The 21,897-nt window shown below is 38.5% G+C and overlaps 2 protein-coding genes across 2 annotated transcripts; one reads left to right on the plus strand and one right to left on the minus strand.

Moving 5' to 3' along the window:
• Window positions 1-9,621: 9,621 nt before the first annotated feature.
• Window positions 9,622-10,228, plus strand: LOC122672630 (UPF0098 protein CPn_0877/CP_0992/CPj0877/CpB0906). The gene is made up of 2 exons (XM_043870088.1): window positions 9,622-10,056; window positions 10,139-10,228. The coding sequence occupies exons 1-2, from the start codon at window positions 9,631-9,633 to the stop codon at window positions 10,211-10,213; spliced, it is 501 nt and encodes a 166-aa protein (XP_043726023.1). The 5' UTR covers window positions 9,622-9,630; the 3' UTR covers window positions 10,214-10,228.
• A 173-nt stretch (window positions 10,229-10,401) lies between these two features.
• LOC122670496 (zinc transporter 6, chloroplastic-like) lies at window positions 10,402-21,169 on the minus strand. Its single transcript, XM_043867398.1, has 3 exons — window positions 21,125-21,169; window positions 17,070-17,839; window positions 10,402-10,736 (listed from the first exon to the last, which is right to left on the minus strand). The coding sequence occupies exons 2-3, from the start codon at window positions 17,826-17,828 to the stop codon at window positions 10,422-10,424; spliced, it is 1,074 nt and encodes a 357-aa protein (XP_043723333.1). The 5' UTR covers window positions 17,829-17,839; window positions 21,125-21,169; the 3' UTR covers window positions 10,402-10,421.
• Window positions 21,170-21,897: the final 728 nt, after the last annotated feature.

Below are 21,897 nucleotides of genomic sequence, written 5' to 3' on the forward strand. Positions count from 1 at the left end.
TGGCGGCCAAGCTCATGATGTGAAGGCATGTGACCAAAAGCTGACCTAGCTTCCTTGCTCTAAGTCCAGAGTAAAGTCTTTTGTCGGCTGACCTCTCCACTGTCAGGAACATTGCGGAGTATGTGTGTGTGTCAATCCAACATCCACTATCTTAATCTCCTTGATCAAGGATTTCCATTGAATATCCACGATTCCTTTCATTGGCAGAAATTAAGACTTACACCTCTTAATCACAGTCCGTTGGATTGAGCACCCTAAACACAGTCCGTCGGCTCAAGAATTTCTACATAGAACATTGTCCTCGGTCCTAAGATTTCTCCACAGAGGTACACAAAGTACAACAGAGCTTCTACAAACTCAAACACTGCAACAATGACTTCTTTCAAGCTTGAAAATTGTACCAATTCAAGCACATTTTGAATCACACAAGATAATCCTTTAAAGCCATTTTTTTTTCGTATATGATATATATGATTTGTATGATTGTTTTCTAAGTCAACTTAGCCTATTATATAGGCAAACAACTAGTTGTTGATTAACTTTTGGAGTCACCCTTATTTTTCTAAACAAGTTTGAATGGTTTAACTGCATACAATTTCAACTTGAAATCTAGTTGATGGAAGTGCAAATCATAAATGAAGATGTTTAGTATCCCCCACATAGCTTGTTAGAGTCCCTTAAACGCTTTAAAAGTTCAAAAAACCAAAGCAAGCACTATCGTAGAACCTTAATTATTATGTGCACGGTCGTCCACATGACCATCACGGAAGTCCATGAAACAGGAGACTCATGGACGAATCTACCGTTTAGTACGAATGCATCTCGTAGATGCATGCATATCTTTTAAGCGTGGTCGTCCTTCAAATATGTCTTAGACTTTTCTAATTTTCTCATTAAGCTCGGTTGTCCATAACTGACTAATGGTCGTCCGTGGATAGTTAACTTAGACATATTCTAAGTCAAACCTCCTAGTTTCTTGGGTTTTCATTTAGGTTATTTTAGGTGATTTTTACTTGGTCTTATGTATCTTATGATCATATACAACAGGATTACATAGATACACCAATAAAACTCAAAATTCAAATCCTATGTCTTGAAAGATTCTACAATTTGATTTAGTTTAAGTTCTTTATCTTTCTCATCATGGAAGTCCGTCCTTAACTACGGAAGTCTGCTATGAGTAGTTCTTCTCTATCTCAACATGCCTCTTCTTCCATCAGTGATTCCATCTCAGTAGCCTTGGGTTTCATCATTCTCATATCACATGAACAAACATATTAGAACACCAAAACACACATCACATAAGGTTTACATCAACAAAACATATAATCATATTTATAACCTTCTAGGTTCAACACATTGTTATATTGAAATGTATGTAAGTGTTTACTGAAAAAAAAGAGATGTATATAAGGGGATTTTTTTCCATATATAAATTAATTTCATAAAAATAGATATTATAATATGATGCCATAATTAGGTCATTGATTGTGGCTACTGCAATGTTCTCTTCTTCTCAAATTTCCTGGTATTGGAACCATCAAATCCAGTACGTTAATAATACATCTATGTAGTGTCACCTAGAAAGAGTGGCCACACATTCCATGTATACTACCACCCAAAAGAGGGACAATATAGAGAATGTTGTGAATAATCCTACATTGGAAAACACTGTACCTTTGATGCCTTCATTTAGGATCTTTATCACCTCCAGTTGGCTGTCTGGCCAGCTTCCCAGCCTCCTCTAAGAAAGGGGGACTGAAATGACCTCTCTACCCATACCCAAACATTTTACCCAGGTAGGATCCACCATACCCTATTGGAGGAACGAGAAATTGGACCCGGTCACAGAACTGGAGGAGATAATTTTCCCTTCTATTTACCAGCTAAGCTTCTCCATGTAATTAAGAGCTTAAGCGTGATCTTTTTTCTTTTCTTTTTTCCCCCTTGTCTCTGCTTTATCTCCTTTTCTATAATGTTCTTGTTATCTTAAGATCAATCTTTTGTTTGTTTCATTACTTATTCATTATGTCTCAAGATTCTTCCTCTTCTTCTATCATCTCAAACTTAAGTTCCGTTTTTTCATCTTCTTTTCCTTCCCTACACGATACCCATGTCCAAATATCGATTAAACTTGACATCAAAAAAACTTTTTCATTGGAAATGCCAAATAATATTTATTTCTCTAGACATATGTGTTTGTCTATATATGTTGATGGATCTATCAGTATTCTTCCAAAAACTATTAAGGGTAATTTATGTAACACCTCCTGAAAATTGAACGATTCTCAAGTCATCCCTTCTAATTTGAAAATACTCATCTATCCCCTCTCCACAATAACGGTGTTATCTTAAGTCAAACCAAAAAATGAAAAAATAATTTTAACCTCAATCAAAATAAGATAAACAATAACAATTGAGATGCCCAATCTTTATAGAAAATGCACTTCAGATATCCAAAGCTTGTAAATAATATTTAGGATACCAATTTTGATATTTGCAATTATACCCTAAATCATCACCACCATTACAACCACCATTTGCCCCAGCAGCAGCCGCCACCACCACCACCTCGTTTCCCTCTCTCTCTCCACCCTATTAATCATAGCCATTAGGTCGGCCAATTTGATCTTTACAAGGGGTTTCTGAAAACAAGGAGACTTGAATGAACTTGTGAGCCCTCAACCGGTATGCCCAATTGTTGTCCACATCTTTTCCAGTTCCATACCTTCTCCTGCGGCGTCAACGACTGGACTTGATGAAGCACCACCACCAGAGTGCGAGACCTAACAGCAGTGAAACGAAGGCACCAAGAATACCAGCAGCTATGATGATGATGAGATTCTTCCAGCTCAAAGCACCGCACTTAGATTTGAGAGGGCCGCCGCAGAGTCTACTGTTGCCATCAAAGTCTGTTGGGTTGTAATTGGACAAGAAGGAGGGGATCGAGCTGTAGAGATGGTTGTTGGCAACCGATAGCTTCTTGAGACAAATGAGACCCGAGAGCTCGTTAGGGATGGAACCAGATAGGTGGTTAATGTTGAGGATAAGGCTGTTGAGATACTTGCATTTTTGACAAACTTAGAAGGGATGGGACCAGAGAGATTGTTTTGGGAGAGATCTAGGGTTACGAGGAAAGGCAACCAGGTGCAGCTTTCAGAAGGGATAGTACCGGAACAGGGAAAAAGGGGGTTTCAGGCTTTCTTCACCGAACAGGGAAAAAGGGGTTTCAGGCTTTTTTTTCTTCTTTTTTTTTTTGGGTTTCACTGGCATCTGAGGCCGGGGTTATGGCCGTCGGACCCTGACGGTTGTTCGCCGTGTCTGAGCTTGGCTGCCGACCTCTGGTTTGGTCGCTGCAAAAGACCACAGTGGTGGTTGTTAAAACCCTAACTCCATTCGGTTTAGCAATTTGGGGAAGAAGGAGAGGGAATATTCTCTCTCCGATTCCTTGTTTTAATTTAAAAATAAAAAATAAAAATCGTAAGACGTCATATATCGTACATATTGGGTTTTTTAGATCCAAGGGTAAAAAAATAATTCTACATTGGTCAAAGGGTAGGTCAAAATTTTAAAAATATTTAATTTGCATAAAACTAACTATAGGGATTAAGTTGTAATATAATACTCTAATACAGGAGAGACGGATGAGTATTTTCAAATAAGAGAGGGTGACTTGAGTATCGTTCTATTTTCAAGAGGTGTTACGTAAATTACCCAACTATTAACCCCAAACCTTACCCAATTATCTATGGCCGATATGCCTTAATTTGCATTCAAGAAATTTACTTTTCAATTGAGATTTTACATCAACTTAATGGTATAAAAACCCTTCATGAAGCATGAACTTTCTTGAGAAGTTATTCAATCAACATTCGTAATCCTAGTAGTTGCTTTGATCCCAAATATAGACTAATCTTCAAAAAAGTTCTTCCATTATTTCAAATTATCTAAATAAATTAAAATCCATCGTTGATTCTTTGGTTACAATAGATAGACCTCGATCTAGTTGATCGTGATCTTGTTACCAGTGCCTTGAATGGCCTTGGTCCTAGCTGTCATCCCTTTTGTGATTATTGTTGAAACAGTCTTTTGAAACTGTTTCTTTCAACAACCTACGAATAAAATTATTAACGTTTGAAGAGAGGATTGAACGGTGGTAACAACAAACAATCTGTCAAACTAATCCAATTTCTAATCATATTATGCTTGTTGCCCTTGTTAGTAGCTCTCATAAATCACAATCAATCCATTCACAAGGGTTATTTGTTGTTGGTGAAGCCTGATTTTGATTAGAAAATGCGGTTGAAATCTTCGGAAAGTTTTTTCGGCCTTGAAACGACATCGGAATGACGAAAAATGGTGTACATCCTTGCCACAGGTTGGCAAAGTGTTGTGTTGGGCTTGTCGAGATCTTCAAAATGAGTACTTTTGAGCCATATGTTATGTTTTGGTCCGGCCCTGTTTTTTTTGGTAATTTTGGGCTAGGCAATTTTGGGCCAGGTGCACTTTTGTACTTTCTGGGGTTAGGGCTTTCCTTATATAATGTTCTTATCTCTTTGAAATGGGATCAAGAGGGTTTGTAACATTTTTAGAAAAATAGTGAAATCTGTTCTATTGCTCGGCTGTGGATGTAGCTTTCTACCTTGGGGGTGAACCATATAAATCTCAATGTTGTGCGTTGTGTGTGTTTTCTCTATTCTGTTTTTCTTCTGCAAATCGCCATTATGGGCGTTGTTTTTTTCTTAACATTATTGTCCTATTGACTCCATCATGGGATGCATTTATGTTTCTCATCGTGTTATATTTGATGAGACTTTTTTATGTTTAGTTGTCAAGAAAAGAAAAAAAAATAAAAATAAAAAATTTAATTTCCTCTTTTCTTTTTAATTTGAGAAAAGAGATGGATATAATCCATAAATCAATCATTGTATCATCATGACTTTTCTTGACAACCAAACAGAGAAAATGCTTCTACTGGTTCCTCTTCTCAAACTCCAATCGATTTTCAGCTTTCCAATATTAGCTTTGGCACTATCACCTATTGATAGTGCTACTCAAGCTTCTATCTATCCACAGATTGTTAGCTTACATCTTCACATGGGTCTTCTCTACCTACACACTCACACACAGAGGAGGGAGGAGAGAGAGAGAGAGCTGGCGTTTTCTTGAGTGAAATCTTTACCCTTTTAGGTGAAGACACGGCAACTGCAACTATCGAATCATTCGTGGGTTTTGAGTGTCTGAAACGCTAGCTACCTGGAAACCCTTTAGAACCGTTTCTGGATTAATTATATGTCTCCTCTACTCCTACTCCTTTTGCAGTCATTGCATTGCAGGAGGAGTCAGTGATACTACAGAACTGGACTTCCCTTCTCTTAAATTAACAACAATTAAACATCCCCTTCCTTCCAACTCCTTTAACCTACTTTCTTGCTGAATTTCCAAGGAGATTGAGACTTTGAGATAGAGATAATCACAATAATTAATATATCCTGAAACGACTCGCGTGCGCTGTGGAGTCCCATTCATTTAATCTGTAAGTTAGCTAGCTGAGTTCGTTTTACCTTTTTAAAAAGGGTAGTTGTGATTTAGTAAGAGAAGAAAGAGACTGAGCGATCATGATTACCTGTGTCCATCTAAATCTCAGATTCCAAGGTCGTCTAATCTCTTGGAAACTGCAAAGGCGGTGGTTTCTTCTCTTCTTTTTTGGGTTTCTGCCTTCTTCTCCGAGTTAGACGCAAACCCACGTCCCTAATCTGTTGTTTATGATATCTTGTCTAATCTATTGCTGTGTCACACTCGTACTCTATGTCTCTATCTTCAACTAGACTAAGACACTTCATTTAACAGTATTAAACTGTTTATGCAAGGGGAATACTGTTCTTATGAGGGGTGATATGTCATAAATGTCCCTCTCCTTATTGTAATATTTCAAAAGATGTTCCCTCATTCACCTGGGGCAGTGTACTACGGAATTCTCTTAGAAAAAAAAAAATCCTCTGCAGTGCCCTAATCTTATGGTGCATTACAGTGTGGGCCTAAGAGCTCGATACATGGATGATGGTACATCCAAGGGTGTTGAGCAAGATTCGATGTCGTATCATCCACATGTCAAGCTCTCAGGCTGGCACTGCAGTGCACCGCAAGATGCCCGCATTGTAAAGGATTTTAATCCAACCCTCTCCCATGTATATAACATGGGTTCTTTCTCTCAAATCAATTTGAGAGAGGTGCGAGGACAAGTAGGTGTAATCCTATTCTCCATTGATAGTGAAACAGATCTCATCTCACTCTAAATGTAGGAAATCTTTTCAAACTATGTAAATCTTTATATACATTGTGTGTGATTGTTTGTTTGCGATTTCCATTTTTTTCTACATCATTTTAGATTCTCATTTTTCTTTTGTATTTATACGCTCATTCTAGTTTTTTGAGTAGGTGTGCAACTTGGGCCAGGCATTGAGCTCAAATCTAAGCTTTATTAGGCTACTGGGCTTCAGGTTTGGTCCAATTAAAATTTATCAATTGCCCAACTCAGCCCAGATCAAGTTTCAAACTTGTTAAAACATTTTTTTAAGGACCGAGTTTCCCTCCACCCACGGTTCCCATTCACCGTAAGACTAGAGAGGGAAGGAACGGGTATCAGGATGGTATTTTGGAACATACTAAACCCTAAGAGGGGTTTGTGAACTGTGGACTGGTGGGTGAACCATCCTCTATGGGTGGAGAAAAAGTTAGTCATTTTTTTAACCGATGCGAATACAAAGAATATTTCGAAGCTTGGTGGGCCATAGATTGATATATGACAAAAAATTCGACACATCTATACCTAGACCTACATCCTTTTTGGTATTTCTGGCCTCTTCAAAGGGCATACACAAGAATAGGTATAAAAGGGTTAATGTTCTCTGTGCCGCAGCATAGCCTATGCCCAGACACATGGGCTTGCCATTTAACGGGCAAGGTGGTCATTTTGCCTATCCCCATGTGTCTGGGCACAGCACCCCAGTACACAGCATTTGGGCAGAAAATTTTTTTGCTAAAGGAGAATAGGTATCATTAGAACAAAAAGAGGGTAGGTATTATTTGTATGAAGAGGCAATATTCCTTTTCCATACCAATCATAACACGCCTGAATAGAGGATATGTCACTTCTTAGCATTCTGAATAGACCAACGGCAAAAAATTTCTAACAAAAACCAAGAAAAACGCGAAGCTTTCTCCAAATGTTTGCTATAATTTAATTGAGATCCAAATTTTATGAAGAGGTGGATTTCAATTTCTCACAGGTTAAATTTTTGTCAAAACCGAAACGTTTACTTTGTTGGCGTTGTCTGTTGGAGAGCGTGGTCCTTAAGTATGGGGACATTAAGAGCGCACACATTGGCATCATGGGACAGTATTCTTGTCTTTCATGAGGGGGTGAGGCAGTCATTTTGCCCCCTCTGTGTCTGAATGTGGGTGGTATACAATTCCCCCCCCCCCCCCCCAGAGAATTTTTCTAAAAAAAAATAAATAAATTTCAAACAAAGGTTTTTTTTACAAGGAGAGAAGGACCAAGTTTTTCTTTAGCCAGGGCAAATGCGGCCTGAAGGATTGACTCGAGAAGGTATCATAAAGGTATTTTGGGATTTATACTAAACTTTTAAGGGTTTGTGAACCCTAAGATGGGGTGGTGAACCTTAACCGCTTCTCCATGAGAGAAAAGGACAGTACTTTTCTCTCATATTGAAGAAAACATTTTCAATTAACAATCCAGAATATATCTTAAGGAAAACCGCTTTAAACAATCATGTCTACCAATTATGTTTTAGATATGACTAATCTACAATGAGAAAAAAGTAATTATCTTTCACGTGAGAAAACAATTTCAATCAACTAATTGGATTTTATAAAATAGGAGCAGTTCTCTGTGGGAGAGCGCAAGGGCCACGCATGCGTGGTAGCCAATGAGAGCACATGCAGTATATTGGGGGGGGGGGGGTGAGATTTTTGTCTTTGATGGAGGCGGGGCGGTCATTCCCTCACCCCCCCCCCCCAACTGTGTCTTGTCGTGGCCTGCGCCCTTCCCCCCACCCTAACCCCTTTAAGTGTACATGTGGATCCCACCTTTAAGAGGAATATATATTAACTGGGCATGTCAAGAGGATGCCCATCCTGTGTCTATCTGTCTCCCCTCCCCATGGGAAATGACTACCCTGTCCCTCCAATGCCACCCTCTCATTATGCTCACCTAGAGTGGGCAGCGTGCCTAACCCTCTCCCTAAAATAGTAACAATAAATTTCTCTTGTATGATTGATAAATTCTATCTGTTTAATTTAAATTTATAGAAAGATTTTCTTATTGACACCTCTCAAGATGTCAAATAATTTGTAACTTTACTTTTTTTATACCTTTTATATATTTATACCCCTAACTAAGAATTTTTAGGAATAAGACAAAGAGGCAATTAAAAGAAGGTGTCAAGTTCTAAATAACACATAGATGTGTCATTTAGACACTCCCAATTATAAAATAATAAAATAAAAAGGGAGGGAGATTGTGGCCAGGTTGCATGGCCCTTGCACCAGTGTGGGGGACCGGGGTGTCAAAATTGAGACCGAATTGGATAAACCGACCAAAGTAGAACCAAAATGGCTAGGATCGAACCGAGGCCTTATTTGTCCGGCTTTGGATTGGGGTATTATGACCTCAAAACCGAACCACACCAGAAACAGAAAGAATCTAACACTGAACCCAAAAATCTTCTTAAAACCTAGATCGAAAAAACCAAACCAATATACCCCCGATAAGAAATCGATAACAATCCAAAACTTATTAAAAAACCATATCTGTTACATAATTTTGTATAAATATATATGTTAAACCAAACCCAAAGTAGGACGAAATCAAAACCTACCCAATAACAATACAAGAAACAGATACAAACCCAAAACTGAAATTGAACTTTCCTTATTGATTTAATTTCAGATTCACCATTCCCACGCCAAAACTGATTCAACTTGATCGAAATCGACCCGAACAAACACTTGACACCTTAGTGGGGACCAATGAGATTGCGCAGGGGAACATCCAACAAGAAGTGAGGTTTTTCATTTCATAAGAACTAAGACAGTCATTTTGCCCATCCTATGGGGCACTATGCAACTTGGCAGCCTTCTTTTTTCCAAATAAAAGAATACTTTATAACTAAATACTTTGTTATTAATTATTCTTTTAAAAGGATGAGACGTGCCTAATTGGCTAATTTTCATATTTTTTATTTTAAATAATTTTTAAAACATTTTACAGAGCTTACTAAAAATGGTTCGCAGGCAACAGATAAAAACTTGCACTATTAGTAATATGGCTGTGTAGAGAGAGAGAGAGAGAGTGAGTGAGTTAAGAGTTGTCGCCACTTGTCACAACAACATAACTTGTAAGCTCTAGACGTCCTCCCTATTGGACAACGAAGCCTCAGTTATGCCACTTCGCAGAAATTTCTATCGCCACTTGTCCTACCAAACTGTTCAATTCCAAACCATAAAACGATTTACATGGAATAAGAAGAACAGTCATCTCCATTTTTTGTCTGTGGTTGGTGCATTTCTTTGATAATTGTCGAGAAAGTTACAAGAAGTGTTACGTTAATGGCGAATGAGGAATTCAGATTGGTATCGCCTGCGATAGACCACGATGGCAAGCTACCACGCAAGTACACAGTAGAAGGACAAGGAGCACGGAAGAACTTATCTCCACCGTTGGAATGGTACAACCTCCCCGAAGGTACCAAGAGCTTGGCTCTGGTAGTTCAGGACATCGACGCTCCAGATCCGAACGGGCCCATCGTACCTTGGACCATCTGGGTGGTGGCGAATATACCACCAACGCTGAAGGGTTTCCCTGAAGGATTTTCAGGGAAGGAAGAAGAGGTTGGTGGTGACTATGCCAACATCAAAGAAGGCCACAATGATGAGAAAGTCCCTGGGTGGCGCGGCCCTAAACTTCCTTCTCATGGCCACCGCTTTGAGTTCAAACTTTTTGCTTTGGATGGTATGCTGCATCTCGGTAACAAGGTAATATAATAGATTTGGTGTTTCTTTTAGATCTGATGGTTGTGATCATTTTTAACTTGTGATTTGTGTGAATTGGTAACAGGTGACAAAGGATAAGCTGTTGGAAGACATTGAAGGACATGTTCTGGGCGAAGCTGTGTTAATGGCCATCTTCTAATGCTCGTTCTCTTCTAATGTTACTGATGGGTGTGTGTTGCAATTGAGATTGTCAGTGACTCTGCTTTGGGTTTTTTTCTTTCAAAACAAAACAGAGATGGTATAAGCTTTGGAGTAATCAAAATTTCCTTTTTAACTTCATTTATAAGCTGATCTACAATATTTCTATCATTTGCTACATAAATGTAAAGAAAGATTGTTCACAAGTACTAAGCCCAAAGAGCTAGGATAGACATGGAAGCAGAACCTAGAACTAGGGCAATGTAACAAGTCTTTGTCAGCCATGTTTCAGAACTCATCATCTTGTTATGGAAGAAATCAGCTGCTATAAGATCAACAAGAGCCATGTATATCAAAATACCTGAAGAAAGGGAACCCAGTAAACCTTCTAGGATTAAGGCTTTGGGGTTATCATCACTGTAACCTGTTACAGAGAATACTATCATTCCCAGGATTATCCCCATTGGAGTTGTCACTGAAAATAGGAAGCACATATAGGAAGTTGTACCTACACCAAAACCTGCCTGCAATTGTTGAAATAGTCATTGTTGTTAACACTAGAAAATGTTAGAAATGAAGAAAGTGAGATATAGGAAAGTTAATACTGAAAATAGTGAAAAGGGGATAAGATCAGTGAAATATAGGATGGCATTCAAATGTCACAAAGTATTTATGATATTCCATATCAGGCATTTTTTTACCTTCCAGAGTTGTTCTAAATTGAGGAGTAAAGTATAATTTCTTCTTCTCCTTTAATAGATCTATCTCAAACCCTCTCTCCCATGATCCCTCTGCAACTCCAACAATAATTACTCTCTCATTCTCTATTTTCTATATTCCTGGTACTTTGGTAGCTATATTCGAAAAAAGGGTTTCCATCTCTAGTCACCAAGTTCATGACAGTATATAGAAGTAGAAGTGGGATGGAGTCGTGGAGAGGGTGAAACTATTTTATAACTAATTGTCATCTTATTTAATATAGGGATGTAAATGTCTCGGATACGGATCGGGGTATTCCTCTACACGGATTAAGATGGATTCGGATGCGGATCGGATTTGGATTTTCAACCATCCATTTACATCTCTGTCTTGTGTAATCCGGACCTTCCTCGTTCTAGCAAATATAATTCATATTCGATCCATATCTCTTAGATCATGATTCTCTTTTCCTCATATTTTAGACACTGTCGAATCTTCAAAAACCCTCAAGATTATTTACTTAATTTTTTATTATTAAGTATTCGGATTTTTTTTTTGGATGAATTTTTATCTGAGTATTCGGATTTTTTTTGGATATCTCTAAACGAATACAGATGCACCTAAACGGATACGGAAGCAGATCGGATTTGAATTTTCGGTTATCCATTTACATCCTTAATTTAATAGGAGTCGATATGAGGGGATACTTTGAATACGTAAAATTTCTCTTGAATGAGATGAGGTAACCTTCCTCATCCAAGCCAGACGTCCGGCTTTGTCGATAGAGCCAGAACCCTATCCTTTGTTCTCTCTCCCTCTCCCTCTCCCTATTATCTCTCTCTTTATTATTTTCACTTTCAGTTATCCTTGCATGTAACAGTTTAATTGTTTCAGTTCAGATTTCTTAGTTCAAGGCTTAAGATTTCATGGTCTCAAGGCTTCCTAGTGAAAGTTCCAGCTATTTTATGAGAGAGAAAAAAAAAAAAAAAAAAAAAAAAAAAAAAAAAAACAAGAATGATTTTCAAAGCTTTGCAAAATACAGTCCAAAAGGAGGGAAAACCCTTGGATTTATGAGTAATATTACTGAAGTTTAGGATTGTTAAAAGAGTCAAGTCTATGAATTTTATATAAAGATGTAGTGGCCTATAACCTCAGACATGAATTTATGAGTAATATTTATTGAAGTTTTCTTCAAGTGCTGTGAATTTAGTTCTGGTTCTGTGGTTTCACACCATACTCGTGGATTCCAAGCCTACAAATTGATTGGATTCCCAATCTAGTTTGCTGTTCTGTCTTTAACTCATCTCTCTTTTTATCATTCTACTGGATTCAGATTAGAATATCTCAATTCTTCTCTTGTGGTTTTATTCTTCTGGCTTGTTTCAAATTGATAATTGGTTAATATCTTAAAGCCTGATTATTGGTTAAAATTCTGCAATATTCTGATTTCGATTTGCCTTTCTAGTTTTCTAGTTTCAATTTTTGTTCTGAACTCCAAGTTAATAGTAAAAGATCTGGTTTTCCTAGTTCAACTCAACTTCTTATTTATTTTCAAAACCTATTTCACTTGATGTTTTGAATACCCTTTTACTGCTAAATCTTCAACTCAAATCCCTAATCGATTTCCTATTTGAATTCTCACAACTTGCTATCAATTCTGCACTTTTTGGGTGTCCTAGTTGAAGAAGGTTTTTGTTATAATTTATAATCCATCTAACTTTGAATCAGATTTTGCATGATCTCTCTACCAATTAAACATAATCTACAGTTCAAAAGTTTCAGGTCAACAGACTGGTTTTGTTCAGGTTATTAAATTCTCTCAAATTCTGGTTCTTGGTCCTTTTCCCTGTGATCTTGTGGTAAGCTCATCTTCTGCTGAAAATCTCTTGGTATCTTACTTATCCACTAAATTTCAGTTCCATCTGACCTACCATGTGGCAAACTCATTTTTCGCGGCTCATTATCATCATTGTGATGATGAAGCAATTCTGAGCACTAGATAAATAAAATATGTTCTGGATTAGCCATGTGTCAAATCTCATAATATAATTTAGTCAAATACCCTCCCGTGCATTGGAGTGCATCCCCATATATGTCATGCATGCCTTATCACTCAAACTACTACTGTGTATTCTCTAATATTCTTGAATTTTCAAAACTCTATTTTTCCACTTGACAAACTCTATTTGAACCGAAATTTTATTGCGAGAAAGAACGATAACCGGTGCTATGCTTCAGTATGTACCTGTGCCAGACACAGCCTAGTGTGAAATGACTGGCACACCCCTGATTCTTTCCGCCTTTCTAGGAGATGCGTTGGGCTCTGTCTAGGCGCAAGTACATGTCGTGCCCAACGACCAATTAATGTTCCTTTTCCCAATTTTTATATGTGAGCAAGGAGGACTTTGGAGTCTAGTTATCCCACAAAATTTGGGTCCATCGGATCTACCTTGTGACAACTGTTTGGGCAACTTTAAAAGTTTTACCCGTATCAATGAAAGTACTGGTTTTCTCCTTTCCCTTCCCATTTGGCATAAAAAGTTTTGCCTATATTAATAAAAGTAGGGATGTAAATGGATCGAATTCTATCAGATAGTGGCATTATAATATTCGTATCCGTTTATATTCGGACGGATTCAGATAATATCCTATCGGTTTTCAGACGGATTCGGATAGTTTCTGGATATTGATTTTTTGAATACGGATTCTCATAAATGGATATGAATGTGGATTGAATACGAATTTTCGACTATCTGTTGATATCTTTAACGTTTTTATGCTGAGGGTTATGATTGAGACTTGAGAGTTCAACAACTACCCTTTCTTCTACTCTTCTTAGTTTTTTATTTTCTCACATAGATATGAGATTCCATATATCACATTGCAGAAAACAATATATATAAACCAATACAAAATATAGAAAAAGAATCATGTTATCATGACTTATAAAATTATAAAATAAGATAACAAAATCCAATAAGGTAACTTAAAAGGATAAACAGACACAGAGATATATTTCAGATATTTTATTACCATCGGATTGCTAAACGAATCGGATAATAATCGGTCGGATAGGGGGATTATCATATTCGTATCCGATTAGTTTTGAAGGGATTTGAATTCTCCTAAACGGATACGAACACGGATCGAATATGGATTTTCGAATATCCATTTACATCTCTAAATAAAAGTATAAATTTCTCCCATTCCCATCCTGTTGGGCAAAAATCTCTATTAAACAGTCCCTCCAAGTTAAGCTTATTTTCATGGTCCTACTATCTTCCATTTATAGGGAAAAGAAAAAATTTAAGACAGAAGGCGATTCTTTGCTCGGTTAATCAATGTATTGTTAGATGAGTTTAGAAGAGTGCAGGCTCCCACCAGGTCATGAATTTGACTCTCTTGTCTTCATCTTATGCCTTTAAAGCACTTCTTTCCCTTCCCCTCTTATGTAGCCAATGGGACTAATGTAGTCAAAGTCCCATTGGGCATGATAGATAGGAAGACAAAAAATTCGAGGACATTTTGTCCACATCAGTATATAATAACTAGGGCAAATTTCACGAACACCCCCTGTAACCATTCGAAATGGCAAGTACATCCTAAATTTGGTCAAAATGGCAACCTTCCCCCTGACATTAAGCAAGGTTACCCCTAAAGATAAAATGATAATTTTACCCTCTTAGTAATTTAAATAAAAATTACTAAGATTCCATCACCTTCCCAAATCAAACTTCCTCATCACCGGCCACCACTGTCTCTCCGACCGCCACTGATTTCAGATTTCTACAATTATTACTCCAACGTTGATTGTTGAGAAGATCGATTAGAGCTTAAAAGACTATTTTTCTTCCGAGTTCAATTCTTTCGGTGGAATCCACGGTTGATTTCACGGTGCTTCAGACTCCATCGCTCCCTTCTTCTCTGCAACGGTGAATAGGACTGGAGATTTAAAATGGTGAGAGCCCGACGGTGAATAGGACTGGGGATTTTGGAGCGGTTGCGATGGTTCAGAGCGTCGAAGGAAGAAGACTGGGATTTGTTAAGGTTTCAATTCAAATCGATTTTGAATCTAACCATTTTAGGTTTTATGTCTGAAAACCAAACAATTTTGGGTTGCAGAACGACGATGGAACAGGTCTTTGAGTTGCAGAGAGGGATTCGGGTTGCAAGTCGACGATGGATTTGAGTTGGAAAAGAGAGGAGAGGAAGAAAACAATGAAATGAAGGGAAAAAGTTGGAATTTTTCAGATTTCTTTGGGCTCTGGAGAAGCTAAGAAAGATAAAGCTACATCACTACTACTTTTTTCATTTTTTTCCCCCCTTTTTAATGTCATTGTGATGTGTTGGTGGGTTCCTCCGTTACAATGATTCTAACTCAAAACCCGTGAACATTTTTTGAGTTCCAGATAACTTGGAGTTGGATATTTTTAAGCTTGGGATTTTCCTCACAGTGGTGTGTGGTTGCGCCCTATGAGACCGATTAATGAATCTTTTCCATTGGATTCACTCTGTTTCTTTAGTGGTTTTTTCTTCCACCTTCGATAAGGGTTTTGCCAAAAAAAATTTAAATGAGTAGTTTTGCCCGTAATAAACTTAAAAGCATGATATAATCTGGAAATTTTCTTTGATCTCTGTGAACGCTGCGAGAAAGTCTGCTCCGACCACCGGTGTTGCTGGTTTGTATTTGGGATATTGGGGATTTAACCTTAAGGGTATAATAGGAAGTTCACCCTATGGTAAGGGTAATTTTGTCATTATAAAAGAGTTAACAGCCACTTAACTGCACAGACCTAACGGAGTGGACTAAGTTGAAATAAAAATATAAAATAAGGGTAGTCTGTGCCATTTTGACAAAATTTAGGGTGTACTTGCCTTTTCGAATAGTTATAGGGGGTGTTCGTGAAATTTGCCCTAATAACTATTTTCGTTTCTTTAGCACTCAAGTTTAGGCTTTTGGTTAAGAGTTTTTTAATCAATTTTTAAAATGAAGAAGAATGCTGTCTAGTCACGTGGCCACTGCACCAAAGTGGGACCAGTGAGAGGCACACATGAGCATGGGTTTTTCATATTTTACAATGGGTGGGGCTGTCATTTTGTACCCTCCAATAGGGATATTTTTTCCTTTTAAAAAAATAAGGGAAAAGGCTGGGCATATTGCCAGACAGCCCTGTGTCTGGTGCATACAGCTAGCTTATGAAAAATTATCACCTCCAATTCGCGGGCTCCTCCAATTCCTCTAATAGGGGGAGTGGACCTCACCTTGGGTAGTGTTTTTGGGCAGGGGGGTAAGGTGGTCATTTCCACCCCCAAGTGAGGAATTGGAGGAATTGGGGGGGAGGCAATCGTTATCCTCTCCTGTAACTGCACGGTGCAATACTGCATCATGCAGCGGCTATAGAAGCCATGTGGCACAGTGGGCCCCACATGGTGCACATGGCCTCTGCAACCGCCGCACGATGCAGTACTACACCGTGCAGTAACTGCAGAGGATAAAAATGGTAGCAAATTGAAGGGGATAAGGAGAACTTATATTAAATTAAAAGAATATAGGTATAAGCTCTATAGTTTTTTTTTTTTTTTTAATATAAAAATAAGGTTGTGTAGTGGAGCAACTGGAAAAAATTTTGCTGCTACACCCATAGCAGGAATGTTCCTGCTACAAGGCTAGCAGCCAAGGAAATGGAATAATTCACTTCCCTTTTGGATTCATGAATATCCTCCTAGATTTTAGCATTTTTTAAAATACCCCTTAAGATCCCATTTCCTTGGCTGCCAGCTTTGAAGCAGGAACATTCCTGCTACTATTGTAGCAGCAAAGTTTAGTCCAGGGCAACTTGATTGACTGAGTGATAGGATATATTGAAAAAGGTTGGGCACACCTCGTATAAAAAAAACAAAAAATTTTGGATACACAACCGGTGTACCGTAAGCCCCCGTTGGTTTACCGCACACCCTATTCCTCTATCGTTAATTATTAACACAGGGCCATCCAGTGTGAGCAACCTGCTTAGGGTTTAAGGGTAAGGATTAGTGGATTAGCCTAAACTCGGATACCCAGACACTCAGTAAACTGAAAGAACAGTGAAAGAAGACTACACTATCGAAGCACTAAATCAAAGTAACTGAAACGAAGAACAAAGAAGGGAGATAGATACCTGTGCAATGCAACCGCCGAGGCCCATCCCTTCGAAGATCTGGTGGAACGCCAGTGCAGCAACAAGAGGTCTAATGGTGCATTGATTCTGAGACATCCCCATAGTAACTCCAATAATCACAGAGTGAAATATAATCCCAATCTCCAAAACCTGCGACACCAATCTCTGCTTCAGTTTTGCAATTTCCTCCGGCGTCTGTCGATTCGAATTCTCACCATCAATATGACAACTTGCCTGTACCACTACCCCAATCTCAATTTGGGGCTCCACCCTCGATTTCGATTTCGATTTCGATTTCAAATTCTTCCCCAAAGAAGAAGAATCAATCGATAGCTCTACTTCCTGTGTACCAATCGGCGTGTAATTACTCTGTTTGTTGCCATGGACGTGAGAAGTCGCCGAAACATCGACGAGCAGCGCTAATAGGGCTCCGATCAAAGTGACGAGACCTGCGAAGGGGAAGTCCTTCCATGGGTGATGAGTTGCTACTTTGCAATCGGAGAGGGCATCGAAAGCGTCGGGTAAGACGTGGACGAGCGAGGTGGAGAGGATTACACCGGCGGCGAAGCATTTGATCACTAGAAGTGCCTTATCGTAGACAGGTTTTCCTTGGAAGAGACGAGCGAGAAGAACCGGCGAAGAGATGCCGATGATGCTAGTCACGAAGATTACGAGGATTGAGATAAGCTTGAGATGAGTCGCTGCACGGCTGTCTCGGCACAATAGCTCCCGTGTAGCGTCGGTTAGACACGAAGCCATGGAAAGTGTTTCTTCGGAAAGGAAGAGACGATTCGATTCGGGCGAGGGTGAGACCGGAGATTTATGTGTATATTATGTATGAGTGTTCGAGACTTCGAGTGTTGTCGTAGTTGCAGTCGAGGACTTCCCAAATCAAGTCTTTATGTCATCTTTTTGGCCGTCGATGTAGAATATGTTGGATACATGTCTTTATATGCTGTGGGCCCACAGTCCAGGGTTTCCCACAAGGAGTGAGACTTTTTGTTTGTTTTCTTCTTTCTGGGGTAATCACCAATCACGAGTGAGGACAGTCTGTCGTTGTCATCCAGTGGAGTTTCATGGTTTTCGTGGACCACTATAACTGTTATTCAATTATCTTCTTGGACTTTCAATAAACAGTTTAGGATCCAGTCCGGCCCGGTCATTGGACCGGATGTGGGTGTTGGTCGTGCAGTCTAAGGCTGCGTTTGGTAACGGTCTGAACAAAGAATGTCCGTTCTTGATTAAAAACGTTCTTTTGCGTTCTTAGTCTAGAACGGCGTTCTGAGACCGAAAATGATCGTTTGGTAACGTTCTCAATAACGCTGTTCAGAACGAAAATGGTGTTTGGTAAAATCTGTTCTTTTCTATTTGATATTAATTATAATAATGTCATTTCTTTGTCAATTATACCAAAAAAAGACTTGTAAAATCCTTTTCTCTTACCAACCTTAGCATAAAATTAAAATATCTCATTAACATAACCAAAGTAAGTATAAAAAGATGCCAAATTTCAAAGATGCCATTAAAATTAGGTTCTTGAGTGGATTAGTGGCATAACTAACTATGCTATGAACAGTTGAATAAAGAGAGCCTTGGTGGACTCGAACCATCATCCTCTTGGAACATGCTCATGTTCCAAGTGCTCTACCAATTTGAGCTAAAGGCCCATCAAGTTGTCAATGAATTAACACAACAGATTAAACCAAATTATATTCTCCATTCTTTTGGATTCTAGAAAGCTAGGAGATTCCATAGACTGAATGATCTTAACTAACTGAAGCACTTGGCTATTTTGGACATGAGAAGTAAAGAAATTTTTTGTTTTTCAAAGAAAAGGCAATTAGTACAAACAGAAAAATTGTGGTGCCAATGCCAGAACCTTTTGAAATTGGTCCTAAGCGATAACATAGATGGGCCCTGCTCTTACCTGCCATTCATTGCTTCCCTTCTCAGTAATTTCTTTGTCTTCCCCAATCCCCTTTCTCCTATGTGAGTGGAAAAAGTAAAGGAATAAAAGGTATGGATATGAAAGTTGAATATATCAACTTATAATTTAAAGGGCAATCATATGATAGTCCCCCCTAGGGTACCCAGATTAGAAATCAAAAGTTCAAGTTTGAACCATTCTCCCCTGTCATACCCAGTAACCAAACGAAGCCCATCCCACCTACAAATTTCCTTTTATTGTTTCCTGCAACTAGAATTGATTTCTGCAACCCCCTTTAGTGCACTGTTCCTCTCATTGATTCTATAGGTCAGAATATTATTTCCTACATTCAGGTTCAAATCCGTTGGCCTGCTTTAGCTCCTGCATATAGACACAAGAAAACTGTCCATACGATCGTTTGTTTCCAATAGTTCTTGCTTGAATTTCAATCTTGTTTATCTATCTGAGTTGTACAATCACTGAGAAGAGAAGATGGGAAGAGAGTTGGATGATAGATGGTGTGTATATCATACCAGCCTTCATGTTTTTATATTTAGAAAGCCAAATAAGAGTTACAAAGGAAATAGGACTCTAACACCTCTTACCTAGCTAAGCCTAGAACCTAATTACAATAGGAAACTGAAATATAACTATAATAGGAAAGAGAAACAATATAACAATTAAATCCCAAATTACTTAGCTAAGACTACCCTCCCATGTATGTATCTTTAACAGGCTCCATTGAATGTCCAGCCCTTTTTGGGCCCATAAATGGACTCATGGATGACCCACAATTTTCAGTTCTAACAAGACTCCCCCCTCTTTTGTCTTTTATCTTCTGCTCTAGATTATGGAAGCTTAAATAACATAGCAAACTGTGCTTCATTGGCTCATTATTTGTTATTCCTTTTATCATATATAGTTCTGATATCTAATCCTGATTCATTCTTCCCTCTCTCTCTCTCTCTTTTTCCCCCTTCCTTTTTTTTTTTTTAATACCAATTACATCATAAACTACTCACAGAATAATGTAAATACAACCAACATCTCCATCTATCAGAAACTCTATAGATCCTAAGCTAATGAACTACTAAAGTTGTCATTTTCTGCCTTACAGCTCGATACAGAGTACCTTGAAGCATTCTGATCTCTATCATTTAGTGAATAAAAGTGGTATAAAAAACACTTCAAACGATTAGAAAGTAGTTCCTAGTTGCCTAACACCATCTTCAGAATATTCACTTCAATACCCAAAGCAAGTTAACCAAAAGAAGGGAGAAAAAAATATCAAATTAACCAAATCAAACAATACATGGAAACAAAAAAAATGGTGAGGAAAATTAGAGAAAATAAAAATATGGAGGTAAAGCAATATTTACTTGGCGTTATCACATTTAGGAGCTTGTTGGAGAGGCATGAAGAAGAAGCCTCGATGTTCGCTTGCAAGCTTGTTTGCTTCATGAACTTCAATGTCAAAGTTGTCGGTGCCTTCTCACACACATCACATTGAGGTTCCCAGAAACTCTGCAGAAAGGGGAAAAAAGAGACTTCGAGTAAAGCAGAACAGACAGAGAAGTGGGTTTTGACAACTCTTTGAGCTATGAACTGGTTGAGTCTCAAAAGATTCATATAAGGCTGAGAAAACCCAAAAGAATGGAAAGAGGGAACAAAAAAAAATAACTCCGAAGATGTGAAGAAATAAAGAAGCAGAGAAAGACTGAGAAGAGAGAAAAGAAGGAAGGAAGGAAGATGGGAATACGTGTAAGAAGAAAGACGTGTGGACAGTAAAGTGGTTGGTTAAGAATCATCTGAATCGTGCAATAGGAGATAATGTTTGATTCTCATAATAATCAACGACACTTCGGTGCGATCTCCTCCTAAATTCACATGACAGACAAGCGCACGGCTTCAAAATTCATATTCCATAATCTCAAATCATACCAAAAAAATCCCTAAAATTACAGATCATACAAAATTCCAAAATCACACCAAAAAAATTCCTAAAATCCTATACCTTTTCGGCTGAATCCTTCCAAGTATAGGGTTGGTGATCCAATTCCTGAGACACAATGACACACAAAAACCCCCCATCAACCGCTGATTTTCGCACAACAGGGACGACCTAGACACAGAGAGAGAGAGAGAGAGAGAGAGAGAGAGAGAGAGAGAGAGAGAGAGAGAGAGAGAGAGAGAGAGCGAGACAGAGAGAGTGAGAGGGAGAAAGCGAGACAAAGAGAGCCAGACAGAGAGATTGAGAGAGGGAGAGAGAGAGACAGAGAGAGGAAGCGAGAGAGAGAGCGAGGGATAGAGAGCGAGAGAGAGATGAGATCATGGTTACCTTGGCCGTAGTTGCAGGTACTTCTCTTCCTCTGTTCCTTCTATTCCCTTCTCTTCCCCAAGGAGGCTGTTGAATTCTTTTCTCGAAAACACGGGATTTCACGTTATCGCGATGTAATTGTCGTTCTTTGTTCTTTAGGTGATGAAAACCTCCGGTTCGTTCTAAAAGAACGAAAAAATGAACCGTAAAGCCAAACACTTTTTCATATTTTTTTGTTCTTTTTGAACAAAAGAATTGTTCAGAACGCTGTTCTGAACGTTACCAAACGCACTCTAAGGGTGTCAATCAGTTCGGTTTTGATTTTTTATTTGGTTCAGTATATAAAATGTACAAATTGAAACCAAATAACGATTTTATTCGGTTTCACTCAATTCTTATGCGGTTCAAATTCAAATTTAAGTGGAATAACCTAGTAAAACAAATAACGGAGAAAGAATGCCACCTGGTCGTGCCAGACACGCCACCTTTGTATCCGTGGTCATTTTCGGGGTTCTAGGGGGTGTGGTAGTTATTTTGTGTACCCTTGTATCAAGGCGTAGGAGCGGTGTGTCTGGTGTGACCGA

The sequence above is a fragment of the Telopea speciosissima genome, chromosome 8 (genome assembly GCF_018873765.1).
Source record: "Telopea speciosissima isolate NSW1024214 ecotype Mountain lineage chromosome 8, Tspe_v1, whole genome shotgun sequence".
Taxonomy (NCBI): domain Eukaryota; kingdom Viridiplantae; phylum Streptophyta; class Magnoliopsida; order Proteales; family Proteaceae; genus Telopea; species Telopea speciosissima.